Raw genomic sequence first — 15,992 nt, 5'->3', positions numbered from 1 at the left:
ATTATTTTGGAGACCTGAGAATTCCCCCAAACTCTTTCTACAGTCTTAGTAAACCTGTTGTATCATGCAGTGATTTTTCCGCCCCCGCTTGGGAACAAGCATGTAATGTAGAAGATTTTATGTACCTATTTCTCATCTTAGGCTATGGAATGGAAACTAATGGACATTTTCACTTGCCTGTCTTACTATATATTTCACGGGTGTTCCTAGGAAGCTTTACCCGGAATTATAGATTTTTATTTATTTACTTGTTCCCCTTGGGCATTACAATTTGAGGACATTAATGTGTGCGTTTTCAAATCATTATTTACTTCTATTTTTTTCTACCCTCTGCCTCGGTGGCCCTGTCACTCCCAGTACACTTAACAATCCAGGATATAATATTGCACTAATATTTTCATAGCACAGCTGCAGCCTAAATCAATGGCAATAAAACAGGAGGGCAATAGAGAAACGAAAACTGGATTTAAGATCTCATAACAAGCGAACAAAGTTTTTAAAATGTAAAAACACAAAAAAAACAACAACCAGGGAGCTGTTTTAATACATTAAAAGACAAAGCACCGGTCTGTTTATTTATTTATTTTTAGGAAGAAAACCCATGAATTTAACCCTCCTTCTGTGTCCTTTCGTGAGTTCTCTCTCTCTCTCTCTTTTAAACTGCTGCAATCATCTGAGGGATTATGGAATGGATCCTGAAGTTGTTCTAAACTACGATTTAATCATAGCTTAGGCAAATGACCCACAATAGGTGGCATCACGGAATAAGACACATAAAAGCCAAGTCAGTGTATGGCTTTATATATTGGGTTAAAGCAAACTACCACAGCCTGAAAGACAGAGCAGAAAAATAGGCATTTGATCAGCATGGGAGAAAGTGAGTTGGAGTAAGATGATGTCATTGCCCAGACTGTTCCTGACATTAAGATTCAGAATAGAGTTGGAAGGGGCCTTGGAGGTCTTCTAGTCCAACCTCCTGCTCAAACAGGAGACCCTATACCATTCCAGACAAGTGATTGTCCAGTCTCTTCTTAAAAGCCACCAGTGATGGAGCATGCACAACTTCTGGAGGCAAGTAGTTCCACTGGCTAATTGTTCTGACTGTCAGGAAGTTTCTCCTTAGTTCTAGGTTGCTTCTCTCCTTGATTAGCTTCCATCTGTTACTTCTTGTCCTGCCTTCAGGTGCTTTGTATAATAGCTTGACCCCCTCTTCTTTGTGGCAACCCTCAAATATTGCAATACTGCTATCATTAAATTAATGCTTTTAAGTCAAGGACTGCATCTAATAAACAGTTGTAAATCGAGGATGACCACTAATAAACTGGGCACTTGGAAGCCTTAGAGGCAGGTCTAATGGATCATTCTGGTTTTCATTCTGGTCCCCTCTTATAATTTACCTGCTTAGCTTTTTCCTTCAAGACAGCAAGCTGCGAGGTGTTAAAACGACGGACTGAGCCAAGGATTTCCACAGTTTGGGCAAACGTCCTGCTTTCCATACAGCTCAGTTCCCGGGCAGACCAAAAGATGTTTGCTTCCGATAATGTTATAATCTCATCCGAAGAGGGTGCCATGACACCTTCACAGTCTGAAAATGAAACAACGTGGAGGCATGTTAAGATAAAGATAATCCTTGATGTACAGTCCCAAATTTCCACAGCTAAACGAATTGCTTACCCGACGTAGAATTAGATAGTTGGGCTGGACTTCTGGAGGCATAAAGAGATTCAAATTGAGCCAAGAGAAACTGCTTGGGTGAAGAGATGGGTTGGGATGCAATTTCCGAGACGAAGTCAGGAAACTTCAGGAGGGAATGAAAAAAATAAAACAATGAGGATTTTAAGTCACTCTTGCTTTGATCGAAGATAAATGGGAATTCTGCCGACATTAGAAACTCTAGGGCTGGATTAAGCTAAGAAATACCATCCAAGTTTACACATCGTGCTAATCCTAGGTGCTCCCACTTATCCACAATCGAGCTTCTCCATTCTTTTTAGCAGAGCATCGCGAATACCTTTTCCAGTAGGGCAGTCAAGTCATCCTTTGGCCATAACACAATAAAAGCTCGGTGGTCCTTAATTGTTTCAACCGTCCAGTTTCTTGGCGAGCTGGAAAAGCAAAGTTGGGATCTCAGTTGTAAAAAGAAAGGTCTGGATTTGCCAAGTTTTTTTAAAAAAAAAAAAAAATACCGGTAAGATTCACACGTTGGAAGAACAGGGGAAAGAAGAAATGTTTACAGTAAAGAGTTTTGGGCTAGAAAAAAAAAATGGGTTTCTTTGCACGTAGTGGCTTTTTTGGATAAAAAGGTAAACATTTCCCTTGTCCAGTCACATCCAACTCTAGGGCCTGGTGGTCATCTCCACTTCTTGGCCGAGAAAGCCAGCATTGTCGGAAGACAATTTCTACGGTCACTTTGCCAGCATGACTATACGTTGAGGCAGCGAAGTGGTACCTATTTATTTACTTGCATTTGCATGCTTTCGAACTGCTAGATGGGAAGGAGCTGGAGCAAGGAACGGGAACTCACCCCATCCTGCAGTGCTCGGGTCTCAAACCTGGGCTGTCAGCCTTCCAGCTGACAAGCTCAGTGTCTTTAACCGTCGTTAAGCCACCACGCTCTTCTTTGGCTGTTGTTACTCAATGGGAGCCTGCAAAGATCTTACCCAAGCGATTCGATCAGCCTCTGCTTAATTTCCATCTTCTGCTCGTAGCTGAGATGGGGGCACTGGCCGTATCGGTGGAGGATCACGGTCATCGCTTCTGGGGAGACCCCCTCGCAGATGAATGCGGGGGACAAATGGCAAAGGAGGTTGCCCAACACGTCCACGGTATATTCATCGGCCACCGAGTCTTCCTGAAATGAGCCACGTCAATTCAGCAACTGAATTAAGAGGCAGAGAAATTAGGGAGGGTCCCTCCAGAATCTCTTGCTCCACCCACTGTGCATCTCTGGGCTCTGCTCCAGGTTAGTAAAATGAGGACCCAGATTGAGGACAATATGGTGACTCTGTAAACCGCTTAGAGAAGGCTTTAAAACACTGTGAAGCGGTATATAAGTCTAAGTGCTATTGCTACTGCCATTGACTCAGCCTTCCGTCCTTCCGAGGTCAGTAAAATGAGGACCCAAATTGTTGACAGCAAGATGCTGACTCTGTAAACCGCTTAGAGAGGGCTGTAAAGCACTGTGAAGCAGTATATAAGTCTATGTACTATCGCTATTGCTATCTGAGCCGTGGTGGCGCAGTGGTTAGAATGCAGTATTGCAGGCTGACTCTGCCCACTGCCAGCAGTTCGATCCTGACCGGCTCAAGGTTGACTCAGCCTTCCATCCTTCCGAGGACGGTAAAACGAGGACCCAGATTGTTGGGGGAGGCAACAGGCTGACTCTGTAAACTGCTTAAAAAGGGCTGGAAAGCACTGTGAAGCGGTATATAAAGTTTAAGTGCTATTGCTATTGCTATCCGAATTTTGATCACGGGGACCGTGGGAATGCTGCAAAGGCGGTGAGTTTGAAAAACTGTCACAAGTCACATTGAACAGTCACTAAACGAACTGTTGTACATCAGCCTGAACGAGAAACAGACTTGGAGTTGAAACAATGGATGTTCTTACTAAGCAGTGCTGGATTTTCCGCAGAAGAGTTTTTTTCTTCTGCTCGCTCCAAATGAGATGATCGAGGTCCACCTTTCCCAAACTGATTAGAAAAGGGACACAGCGGGATCCCGTGACAGATTCCAGGAACTCAGCACTAAGAGAAAGTTTTCCAAAAGTCACCTTGTGAAAATGCAGAAATTCCACAGAAGGAGATTAATTTATTTCTCTCCTGTCTCTAACCTACACACCTCAGAGCAGCTGAATCAGAAACTTACCCTCCTTAACCGGGAGGGATTACGTCCAGCTGCTCATATTACTTTTTAAATAATGTTTTATTGAAAGGAAGAGATAGTGAGAGAGAACGACAGACAAAAAAACACACAAAAGCAAAAAGCAAAACAACAAAAAATAAATTGCAGGTAGTTATCCCTACTGAATTGAACTTACTCAGCACAAATCTCTTACACCGTGAACATTAAACAGGTAATGAAAATTATAGATCAAGTTGAAATATGATTCTATAGAAATAGGGCAACCATATGTAACAGCAAAATCCAAGAATGGTTTCCAGTTTAAAGGAGAACATTTCTCCATTTCTCCCCAAAAAGAGATCAAAGATCTTTTTCAATTAAAAAAAAAAACATATAGTGCAGATTCCTTGCAGCCTTTCGTCTAAGTTATATGGATAAATTTGAATGTGAAATTCACCCAGCTATTCATATTCGACAGAGCTTTGCTTCAACAAATTGAATCATGTCTCTGCCAAAGAATTAGTAAAATGGCCACTTAGCCTCAAACCCAATTAGTGATAATAATAATACTTTGAATGTTAGTGCGAACATTTTACAATCTCTACATTCCTTGAGTTTAAATCTCAATCCATCTCAAGGTATTTACCGAATCTGAAGTGTAACTTTCATTGTGCGTTTAGCTAGTGGTTATCTTACGATTACAATGAAATAATTCTTTGTCTTTCATAGGGTCCTTTCAAATCCTAATGCCAAATGTCATAATTGAAATCAGATTAAAGGGTTTTCATTATTTGGAGACATAGCAGCTATCAGAAATACTAAGTTGTTTTTTTTGGGAAAACCATGAAAGAAATGTCTGAATATTGGCTGGCATGCTATATGGCATTTACAATTGGCACTATAAAGATCTATAATTTTCATAATGTTTTTCCCCCTGGTGAGAGAAAAAAAGAAAAGGAAGGTAATTAAAAAGAATGGCTTACGGAAGCACAGCTAAGAGGTAGGGAGGGAGGGACGCTTCAGAAATTGTCCAGAATTTCCAAGCCAGACAATTGAGCTGCAAAAAGGATTTTTCCAAATGTGATTACGTAGAAACAAAACACATAAAGACTATAATCCTGAGTATTTTTTTCTATATATGCCAATGTAATATCAATAATTTTAATCCATTGTCAAGTCAATTTCACACTTAGTCAAGATGATCTCAAATTAATGCTGTCATTTGTCTGAAATGGTATAGGGTTTCCTGCCTGAGCAGGGGGTTGGGCTAGATGACCTCCAAGGTCCCTTCCTCCTCCTCCTCCTCCTCCTCCTCCTCCTCCTCCTTCTTCTTATTATTATTATGCACATTTGTGGTTAAAAAAAAACTTGACACATTCCCTGTAGAGTCCCTAAACACAATTTGCAAGCAATTTATACCTACAAAATAACACATTTTGGGTGTGTTACTTTCATAATGTGTGTTAAATACACACACACACAAAGATGTGTATGGAATTTAACATCTGTGCTTTTATGGATTTGCGTAGATAAAAGTGAGATTTTTTTCAAATTCAGAGAAGTGCCGAATTCAGGAAGCAATTGCTGTTTTTCTACTACACTATTTCCAAAAGGTGAAATCTCCTTAAAATGCAATTCTCCTTAAAGGTGTTCTCCTTCAAATGCAAATTGCAAGAATGTCTCTCCATTTCATTTGCCCTAGGTGAACCTCTGAAATCATGAAACAGATACTTAACAAACCTTCTGTTAGAAATAAAACAAATGTATTAGGATATGTTCATATTTGACCTGGAAGGGGGACAGCAAATGAAGCTGCTTTTCAAATATATGGAAAATGTTCAAAAAAGTGATTGCACTCAAATTCTCAATATGCCAGCAGGTCAGTCCTTTCAACAGCTGTTCATTACTGGGGGGGAAAGAGAAAAAAAAATACAAAGTAAGAATGTGTAAGATCCAATTTAATTCTTAAAAATGTTCCCTCTCATTCAAGTAGATTTGATCTCTGAAAAAGAAGGTTTTCTAAGGATCAAATTCCTCTCTTTCAATTCGTGTCTTTCCAAAGAGTTCTATTACAAGTCCTCTAATTTCCAGCCAGCATGGCCAATGGGTGAAGGAGCATGGGTGCTGTAGTAGCTGTAGGACCTCTGTCTGGAGATACAGAGAGAGAGAGAAGATGGGATAGATAGATAGATAGATAGATAGATAGATAGATAGATAGATAGATAGATAGATAGATAGATAGATAGATGGATGGATGGATGGATGGATGGATGGATGGATGGATGGATGGATGGATGATAGATAGATATAGATATAGAGATATAGATGGATGGATGGATGGATAGATAGATACAGATATATGTTGATAGATAGATAGATAGATAGATAGATAGATAGATAGATAGATAGATAGATAGATAGATAGATAGATAGATAGATAGATAGATAGATAGATAGATGTTGATGGATGGATGGATGGATGGATGGATAGATAGATAGTTGATAGATGGATAGATAGACAGATAGATAGATAGATAGATAGATAGATAGATAGATAGATAGATAGATAGATGTTGATAGATGGATGGATGGATGGATGGATGGATGGATGGATGGATAGATAGATAGATAGATAGATAGATAGATAGATAGATAGATAGATAGATAGATCAGTAGTTCTAGGCACACAGAGTTCAAACATTCAGCAATCCTTGTCTTGGACATTCAGGTAAAATGTGAATTCTTAAGAACATTTAGTCTCACAAAACTGGACGAAAATGTTTAGCATCCAAACTAACTGAAGACTCATGTTGAGGTCACCACTCAATAGTCCAACACTGCTGAGGGGTGACTTCAACGTGGACCCTACGTTCTCACTGTAATGCAAGGGTTAAAGCCTAATGGATGCTTCCTTACCTTAAGAGATCAGACAGGGAGGTCTTCCTTGACAACAATTCGTACAGAAACAAAGCCTGAAATGAAACAGAGAAGAGATCTCTGGGCTACGGCAATTTTTCTTTCACTTTGGCAACTTGAAGATAGGCGGACTTTAACTCCCAGAATCCCCCAGCCAGCCTATAACCACGCAATCAAAGCCCTGCCCTCTTTTACAAGTGATGCACATTGATTAAAAGGGGGCAAGCTTCCATTGCATGGTTGGCTGTGCCTTCTTGACTTTTCCGAGCCCTCTGGGGATACCTGTGACAATGGGGATTGGGAGAATATCCAGATTAAGGCCAAGGTGTGGGAGAATTGCCTCCTTCGGTCCTCCTATTGACCCAAAGCCTTGCCTTCTCTTCCACCTGCTGGTTGTCAAACCCAAGAGCGCCATCAACCAGTGGAACAGCTTACCCCCAGAAATCTTGGGCGCTCCATCACTGGAGATTTTTAAGAGGAGACTGGACATTCACCTGTCTGAGACGGTATAGGTTCTCCTGCTTGAGCAGGGGGCTGGACTAGAAGACCTGCAAGGTCCCTTCCAGCTCTATTCTGATTGATTGATTGATTGATTAAAATAATCAAGGAAAGAAGCAACCTGGAATTAAGGAAAAACTTCCTGACAGTGAGGACAATCAACCAGTGGAACATCTGTCCTTCAGAAATCGTGGACGCTCCATCACTGGAGACTTTTAAGAAGAGACTGGACATTCACCTGTCTGAAATGGTGTAGGTTCTCCTGCTTGAGTAGGGGGCTGGACTAGAAGACCTCCAAGGCCCCTTCCAGCTCTATTCTATTCTATCATGCGCCCGTCCACTTACTGCTCTGCCAGATTACCTGGCTGGTCCTCAGCTCTTTATTTTTCACCAGCGACGCATTGAGGCTGCCTGCTTTCCATAAGTCAAACAGGGAGACCTCGGTAAAAAAGGCACTAGGCAGATCAGGGAGGACCGACGAGAGCGGCGAAGATGCCAGGATCTGTAGAAAAAAAAGGGAAGCTTTTGAAAAGGTTCCTGGAATAGCATGCGTGAACAACCTTGGGAGACAGGAGGAAGAGACACAGGCTAGACTATGGTCAGATAAGAGGCAGCTGAGCCCTCAGAAGGAAAGGGACAGTGTAGACGTCTCAAAGAGACCCTCCCTTATTTTTTGGACTGTAAAGGTGGGGAGGGGTGAGATGACCTTTCAGACTAGACAAGGTCGATGTAAGCCCTTCAAAGTAGTTCAGACAGGAAGCACCACCCAGGAATGCTAGCTCTGCCTTTATTCTAAGGTTACATTGACAGAATCTCGCGGTACGTTAATCTTGTGGACCAATCAGTTGATGTAATGGTTTGTGTGAATGGGAGACAGGAGGAACAGCCACAGAATAAGCCAGTCTGTCACGAGTCTGGCTAATGAAACACTTCAAAGAACTTTCAGCCATGGTTTAACCTAAAAAAGCCTTTATTAGTGTAAAAGGAGTGTCAGCACGGCATGGAGAATGCCAAGATCTGAATTTCCCTTCCTTTGCACATAACATTCCAGGCATTTCCCCTCCCCTATTTTGGGGTCATGATTCACATCTTTCAATTAACCTGGAGGGCAAAGATTCACTTCCGTTCCCTTTCGGCGGGCTTTTCTCTCCTCTCTCTTTCTCCTCTGAATTAACTCTAAAAGTACCAGACAGTTCTGCCTATTTTGTCAAAGCAAGAATATTCAATATTAGCAGCGTTGACACAGTCAGCTAAGAGGCAGCCGAGCCCCCAGAAGGAAAGGGAAGTGGTAAACTGTCTCAGAAGGGACCCTCCCTCTTTAGTTTCTTGGACTTCATCCAAACCTTGGAATCCAGTAGAATTAGTTACGCCAAGAAGCTAGTCCTCTTGATAAGATTGTGTGAAATGAAGAAAATGGAGAGGAAATCTCTCTGGTTCTAAACCTACGACGTCTCCATCTCACTCGCAGGTTCCTCCACCGCACAGAAATACCAGCATTTACCTTCCGAAAGATTCCTTGTCTTTGAGCCGGGGTCAAATCCATTGCCCGCTGTGTCAAGACACTCTGGATGGCCTGAGAGAGTTCATTGGGGTTCATATTGTAGAAGGACAGGGTGTCAATGCCAGGCGCCAAAGCCCCCATTTGGCTAACATTGTGGAACAACAATGCCTGGCAAGAGAACATAAACCAGGATTTATGGCTGAAAGGATAGTGTGAACGTCGGCAATTGGCCTTATTCAATAAACGGTTCAGTAAACCACCATTGGCACACTACGTGGACTCAATGGGCAAACATGGCAAAGGGCTAGGAATTCATCTAACATTCCCCATCTCAAGGAATACCCCAAGCAAAAGGTTTTTGTTCTTAAAAGCGAAGCGATGCCTTTGAAAAACCAAACGTACCTTTTCATAAAGCAGGTATTTGCTGGCTAGAATGATGGTTTGGCTCTTGGCCCATCTGGAGACTTGGTTTAAAGTGGAGATGGCAGAATGCACGGCTCGGGGGGAGAGAGATTCCAGTTGGCTCGTGGCCAGCCCCACGACAGCATCTGAGAGGGCGCCGAGGATGTCATTCAAAGTCTGGTTTTGGACGGCAACGTTGAGAAGTTGGGACTTCAGCTGGAACCATTTCAAGAACACCAAGGATCATCACAGCGAAACACACAACTTCTGGAAAAGCTGCTGCCAAGAAGCTCAGACACATAGTTTTCACAGAACATAGAATCCTAGAGCTGGAAGGGACCCTGAAGGTCTTCCAGTCGAACCCCCTCCTCATGGCAGGAGCCTTATACCATACCGGTCAAATGCTTGTCCAATCTGTTTTTGAAAACCTCCATGATGGAGCGCCCATAACTTCTGGAGGCAAGCTATTCCATTGCTTAATTGTTCTCACTGTCTGAAAATTTATCCCTACTTCTAGGTTGGTTCTCTCTTTGACGAGCTTTCAACCATTAATTTTTGTCCTGCCCCAATCCCCTCTTCTATGTGACAGCCCCTCTAGAACTGAAAGACCGTTATCATGTCCTCCCTTCCCTTCTTTTTTAAAAAAATATATTTTATTGATTTCTTAACATAAACACCTTGATATTTGGTAAACAGCGTGTTGTCTGGGCTTATATTTACAAAGCAATAACTAAGAATCGGTTTCTATATTCCAAAGTCCACACAATAGCTTTGCTTGATTTTCTCTTCTTCCAATAATATTCTCTTTGCCAACCTTGAATTAATACAGTTCTTATTAGTTTGATAGGTAGCAATTAAATATGAAGATTTTTCTAAAATTTCTACCAATCATAATCACATCAATATCAAAATCCCTTCCCTTCAATAAGCTAGACCAGGGGTAGGCAACCTTGGCTCTTTTATGACTCATGGACTTCAACTCCCAGAATTCCTGAGCCAGCCACGCTGAGGGGAAAGGGAGAGGTTTCCAAGCTGAGCCAGGCTGGCTCAGGAATTCTGGGAGTTGAAGTCCACAAGTCATGAAGGGGCCATAGTTCCCCCATGCTGGCTCAGGAATTCTGGGAGTTGAAGTCCACGAGTCATAAAAGAGCCAAGGTTGCCTACCCCTGAGCCAAACATACCTAGCTCCCTGACCTGTTCATCCTATGATTTAGCTTCCAGACCCTGGATCATCTTTGTTGCTCTTCTCTGCACGCTTTTCAGCATCTCAACACCTTTTCCTAACATCATGACCAGAACTGGATGTAGTTTTCCAGTTGTGGTCTCGCTAGTGCAGTATAAAGTGCTATTATCACTTCCAGTGATCAAAATCAAGAGGTCACTGCAAAGCCCTCACCAGGGATGTTGTCCCAGTCTCTACCTACCTTCTGCACGTCGGCCTGGAAACTTCTCAACTGGTGACATTTCATCATCTGGTGAAGCAAGGCCCGAGCCATGGTGGAATCCATCTCTGCCAAATCATGGTAGAAACAAACCAGCAAACCCAGCCTGTGCGAGAAACAGAAGAGGTTGGTTGCCTGTCCTTTCTCTAGATGTTGTTTTCTTCTGGAGAAATGATGTTTGTTGTCTTGTCTTTTCTCCTATCTTCATTAAAGCCTATTTCAGGCAACTGAATTCCAGTCTGAGAAGAACTTCCTTGCGTCCTTCAAGAAGCCAGAGGCAACTCTCATACCATAGATGGTGTCCCTGTCTAGCCGGGTTGAGCAAACTGGACCCCAAATTGTTCCAAATTATCCTGAAACAAACTCAACATCCAAAATGACCAATTTGAATGTTTTCCCTCATGGAACGAATCAGTTAGACAACTTCACCAAACTTTGAAGAACTATGGAGTTGGAAGACTACCTAGGAGTTGGAAAGAGGACAAAAACCTTCTAGATCAGGGGTCTTCAAACTTGGCCCTTTTATGACTTGTGGACTTCAACTCCCAGAATTCCTCAGCCAGGCACGCTGGCTGAGGAATTCTGGGATTTGAAGTCCACAAGTCATAAAAGGGCCAAGTTTGAAGAGCTCTGTTCTAGATCAATCTTCTGCAGCGTGGAAGAAGATTCACTCAACCATCCACAAAAAAAGAGATTTTCTCCAACCTCTTCTTAACAATCTCCGTTAGACTACTCCACTACCCGCAACCTCCAGGGTTAGACTACTCCACTACTACTCAGCGCTTCAAAAATGCAACCCTCAGAAAAGAAAAAAGCTTGCCTGTACAAAGTGGATATGTTCCTCATATCGAAGCCAGATGTGTTGATTCTTTCCAGGAAAGCTTGGGCAAGATTGGGCGTGATATCGTACACCATATCCAGTTGCTTGGTTGCATTGTCATAGCTGACAAACAGCCACATCTAGGCAAGAAAGACAACTGAGACAGATGGGCCTCCTTGAGCCATAGACTAAAAAAAATCTTAAAATCTCATATGCTGATTTTACTGTACCTACAGGTTAAGCTTCGACTTACAACAAATTCATTTGATGACCGTAGTTGCTACAGCACTGAAAAAGTGAGTTACAGCTGATTGGTCCTCGCAGTTACAACCATCACAGCATGGTCACATGATCAAAATTCAGTTGCTCAGCAACCGGTATGTATTTATAGCACTTAGACTTACATACCATTTCACAGTGCTTTACAGCCCTCTCTAAATGATCTGCAGAGTCAGCCTCTTGCCCCCAACAATCTGGGTTCTCATTTTACCCACCTTGAAAGGATGGAAGGCTGAGTCAACTTTGAGTTGGTCAGGATTGAATTCCTGGCAGTGGGCAGAGTTAACCTGCAATACTGCATTCTAACCACTGCATCACCATGGCAATAGAATAGAGTAGAGTAGAGTAGAGTAGAGTAGAGTAGAGTAGAGTAGAGTATTGGAATAGAATAGAATAGAATAGAATAGAATAGAATATTGGAATAGAATAGAATAGAATAGAATAGAATAGAATAGAATAGAATAGAATAGAATTTGTGTCAAGCAAAGTCAATGGGCAAAGCCAGATTCGCTTCAGGTTAGACCTTCCATAATTTATCTTCATACTCAGACGTTCTTTTTACTTACTTCATACAGGTGAATTTTCTTGATTTCTTCAAGGGGAAGGTGAACCATATACCTCCCGAGAATCCACAGGTTTTCAGCGCTGACCCAAGACGTGGAATTGTCTGAAATTTGAAGGCCACAATATTAACAGCGTGCTTAGTTACCTCTAGGAACATCAGCAATATAAAAAGCTGATTACAACATTATTTTTGTTCTAGTGCCCTCTACTGAACGTCAACAAAACATCGCTAACTTCTTCAGAGCAAACTCTTGGGGACGTACAAGATATATTCATAGAGTTTTCTTGGCAATGGAAAGGAACTGATTGATGTCGTTTGGTTATTTTTGCTTTTCCAGTCGAGATTACCATTCTGAAATCTTGTGGTCTCATGTCCTCATAGTAACTGGGTCCTGTTTTCCTTAGCTTTTGCAGTGTCTGTCAGCTGGATGGGTGCTCCTTGCTGTACTTTTGTGTGAATGACCCACAAACACACCCAGAGACCCATGCAGGTGTGCACACACAGAGATAAATACTACATTTCACTTACCGCTGGCATTATGGAATGTTTGTAAGTTCTGCATCATCCACTTGTATATGGCCCTTTGAGTACTTGCGGTTAGTCTGTCGTACAGGTCTTTGAAGACTATTGACCTGAAAGACCGAAAGAATCAGATAGGATGCCTACATTTAACAAAAGTTAAAGCCCCTTACTGAAAAAGAGGTAAGATGGAACAGAATATCAGGTAGGCTCCGAAAAAGGTGTTGGGCGTTGGAAGATGATGTCCCCGGGCGTTCATGGACATCAAATCCCTGAGCCTTCCCTTTCATTGGGCAAATATTAATAACTTTTTCCCTTCGGCATAATAAACTGTGGAGAAAATGACTTACAGATTCCGGAAAGCCTCTTTCTGAAGATCTTGAGGGAAGCTTGCCACGTTGTGGGCTTGGAGATACGTGGCCGAAGAAGCTTGAAGGACCTGGCTTAAGATGTCCACACATTCAGCCGAACTGAGGAGCACAAAGCATTTTTCTAACGTAACAAGGACCAAGGTACGGTTCCCTCCAGGACTTTGGAAAAATTTCTTCCTTATTCCATGTAGGTCAATCAGGATATTTCCCAGTTCCTGGTGAAACAGGAGAAAGATCTAAGCCATGGAAAGGCAAATGAGAACTTCAACAGGGGTTGGACTGTAGTTCTGCAGGAATCTTAACGTTCATTAGAGAGAAAATGAATTATCGGTGGTTGGGAGGAGGAGGAGGAGGAGGAGGAGGAGGAGGAGGAGGAGAAAGGAGGGAAGGAGGAAAAACAGAAGAGGACAGGAAGTGATCAGACTACGGAATGTCCTATTTGAAAAAGGTTCAAAAAACTGGAATAGTTTAGAGGAAAGTTTATCAATCTTGGCAACTTTAAGATACATGGACTTCGACTCCCAGAATTCCCCAGACAGCACGGGCTGTTCGGTATGGTTGACTGGGGAATTCTGGGAGTTGAAGTCTAAATATCTTAACATTGTCAAGGTTGAGAAGAAACCTTAGTTTAAAGAAAGGCTGTGAGAATGCTCAGAAGCAACGGATGGAAACTCATCAAGGAGAGAAGCAACCTGGAACTAAGGAGAAACTTCCTGACAGTTAGAACAATTAACCAGTGGAACAACCTGCCTCCAGAAGCGGTGAATGCGCCAACACTGGAAGTTTTTAAGAAGAGCCTGGACAGCCATTTGTCTGAAATGGTATAGAGTTTCCTGCCTGAGCAGGGGGTTGGACTAGATGACCTCCAAGGTCTCTTCCAACTTTTTTATTATTATTATTATTATTATTATTATTATTATTATTATTATTATTATTATTATTATTATTATTATTATTATTATTATTATTATTAGAGTTGGGGTCTCTACACCACCTGATACCTTTGCCTTTCTTAAGAGAAAAAAATTATTGGAGGGCCCAGAATGAGACTCACAGTAACAATCCTTGTTCAGTTTTTGTCACACACAGTGACCCAACCAACCTTACCAAATACTTCTGGGTCCTTCCAAAGAGGTACTTCATGCCTGTTTGAAAATCCTCAGGGCTCATGTCCCGGAAGATTGAAAGGGACATTCTGGGGTTGTGGAAAAGATGCTCAAAATAATTGGAGATGGATTCCTGAAAAACAGGGCAGAAAGTTTTGCAAGTTCAAATATGGGAAGGTGAGACTCAAATCTCTTTTTTTATTATTTCCAATGCCAGGGGTCCTTCTGATGGTGCTTGCTAAGCAAATCCATCCTCTAGCCCAGAAAAGTCCATCCACTTGACATCCTTTGTCTTGCCCAGAGTGACCCACAGCTTCTCCCTTTCACCCCAAGTTTAAGCATGCCCCCCAAAATACTAAAACACAACCACATCTTGAATTACTGGATCTTAATGCTTTCGCTAAATTATATATGGAACATCTGAACATCTCAAGTCTATAAGAGACAAGAGCAGGGTAAACTCTGACATAACTAGTCAAGAAGGATGGGATATGTAACACACACACACCCAATTTTCCACTATTTTATTCCTGAAAAATCACCTTTCTACTTTAGCCCTTACAGGAATGAAAATATGAGGTCTTTACCACCTGTAAACTGCTGTAAGTAACTGCAAAGTTCTGAGCTTGGCAATGTGCCATGATTTTGTTGAAGAGATCTTTGGTCCAAATATTGTGGCTAAAAAAAGAAGAAGAAAAAGAAAATCCAGTAATTTATCCTAAACAGAATTGTATAGAAATGTGACGCTTGTTAACAATGCAGCAAAATCATTCACATTATTAGGAACAATTCTTTTTTTTTTTTTTTTTACATACTGGTAGTGTTTACACTGCATGAATCAGAACCTGTGGGTAACTTACGTTGTTTGTTACACAAACTGAGATCATTGGGCTGATGGAATAAACAATGGTTTGGTTGCCATAGTTTATTCCATCAGCCCAATCATCTCAGTTAATGTAACGAACAACAAGGTAAATTTCCCACAGGCTTGAATTCATGCAATTTAGGTTAAAACACCTTTAATTCATTTGTAGATGAGCACGTATTATGATTTGCACCAACAATTCAAATGCTGGCTGGAGTCGTTATTCCGCACAAAAGTTCCTTTAATACAGATGCCAGTTTTTGCATTTAGAAAGTAATTACATGATCTTATTTCAACGAAACTGGGATCCAATCCAGCTTTTATTCCTGCACCACCAGCTAAATCATTGAAAAACATATATCAGATGCTCACCTTTGGAAATGAAGAATGCTGAGGAGAGCTGAAAAAAGAGAAATATTTCAAAAGTTAATAAAATTAGATTTAAATGAGATTAAAAAAAAAAGACAAGGAAAATTAATACCAATTACCGTTTAAATACTGCCCAGTTATGATATCTTCCTAAAGAAAGAGAATTTTGTACAGTTGAACAAAGCAATGGTAAAAGATAGTTAGAAACGTTTATTTAATGTATCGCTTTTATTGTTTTAAAATTATTCTTTATTGTTTTATTCTTTTAGTGCACGGGTGTCAAACTCGCTGCGTCACATGACGTGTTGTGACGTATCGTGACTTTTTTTGCATTGCCAGAGTTGGGGGTGGGCACGACCTCCATATGATGCAGCTAGCCCACGGGCTGGCAGTTTGACACCCCTGCTTTAGTCTGTTAAAACTTTTTTTTTTTCTTTTGTGTAATTCGGTGCTGTCGTAAGCTTCTCTAGGAACTCCTTGTTTTGGAGGGCAATGTG

General features: G+C 41.5%; 1 protein-coding gene across 1 annotated transcript in view; it reads right to left on the bottom strand.

Annotated features, from left to right (window-relative positions):
- Positions 1-1,397: 1,397 nt before the first annotated feature.
- OTOA (otoancorin) overlaps positions 1,398-15,992 on the bottom strand; it is a gene marked incomplete at its 3' end in the record, with an annotated part of 16,388 nt that continues 1,793 nt past the window's right edge. The window contains exons 3-20 of the mRNA XM_015821159.1: positions 15,499-15,526; positions 14,849-14,939; positions 14,263-14,394; positions 13,135-13,370; positions 12,794-12,897; positions 12,267-12,367; positions 11,422-11,561; positions 10,584-10,707; positions 9,160-9,375; positions 8,758-8,925; positions 7,618-7,758; positions 6,759-6,814; positions 5,631-5,748; positions 4,826-4,899; positions 3,610-3,745; positions 2,661-2,851; positions 1,675-1,706; positions 1,398-1,585 (exon numbers count right to left, since the gene is read on the bottom strand). Of these exons, the coding sequence (XP_015676645.1) occupies positions 1,398-1,585; positions 1,675-1,706; positions 2,661-2,851; positions 3,610-3,745; positions 4,826-4,899; positions 5,631-5,748; positions 6,759-6,814; positions 7,618-7,758; positions 8,758-8,925; positions 9,160-9,375; positions 10,584-10,707; positions 11,422-11,561; positions 12,267-12,367; positions 12,794-12,897; positions 13,135-13,370; positions 14,263-14,394; positions 14,849-14,939; positions 15,499-15,526 (2,276 nt within the window). The remainder of the gene's footprint in view (positions 1,586-1,674; positions 1,707-2,660; positions 2,852-3,609; positions 3,746-4,825; positions 4,900-5,630; positions 5,749-6,758; positions 6,815-7,617; positions 7,759-8,757; positions 8,926-9,159; positions 9,376-10,583; positions 10,708-11,421; positions 11,562-12,266; positions 12,368-12,793; positions 12,898-13,134; positions 13,371-14,262; positions 14,395-14,848; positions 14,940-15,498; positions 15,527-15,992) is intronic.

The sequence above is a fragment of the Protobothrops mucrosquamatus genome, unplaced genomic scaffold, assembly GCF_001527695.2.
Source record: "Protobothrops mucrosquamatus isolate PMUCROS unplaced genomic scaffold, P.Mucros_1.0 scaffold1264, whole genome shotgun sequence".
Taxonomy (NCBI): Eukaryota; Metazoa; Chordata; class Lepidosauria; order Squamata; family Viperidae; genus Protobothrops; species Protobothrops mucrosquamatus.
Note: the sequence above shows the minus strand (reverse complement) of the source record. Positions and strands in the feature narration are given on the sequence as shown.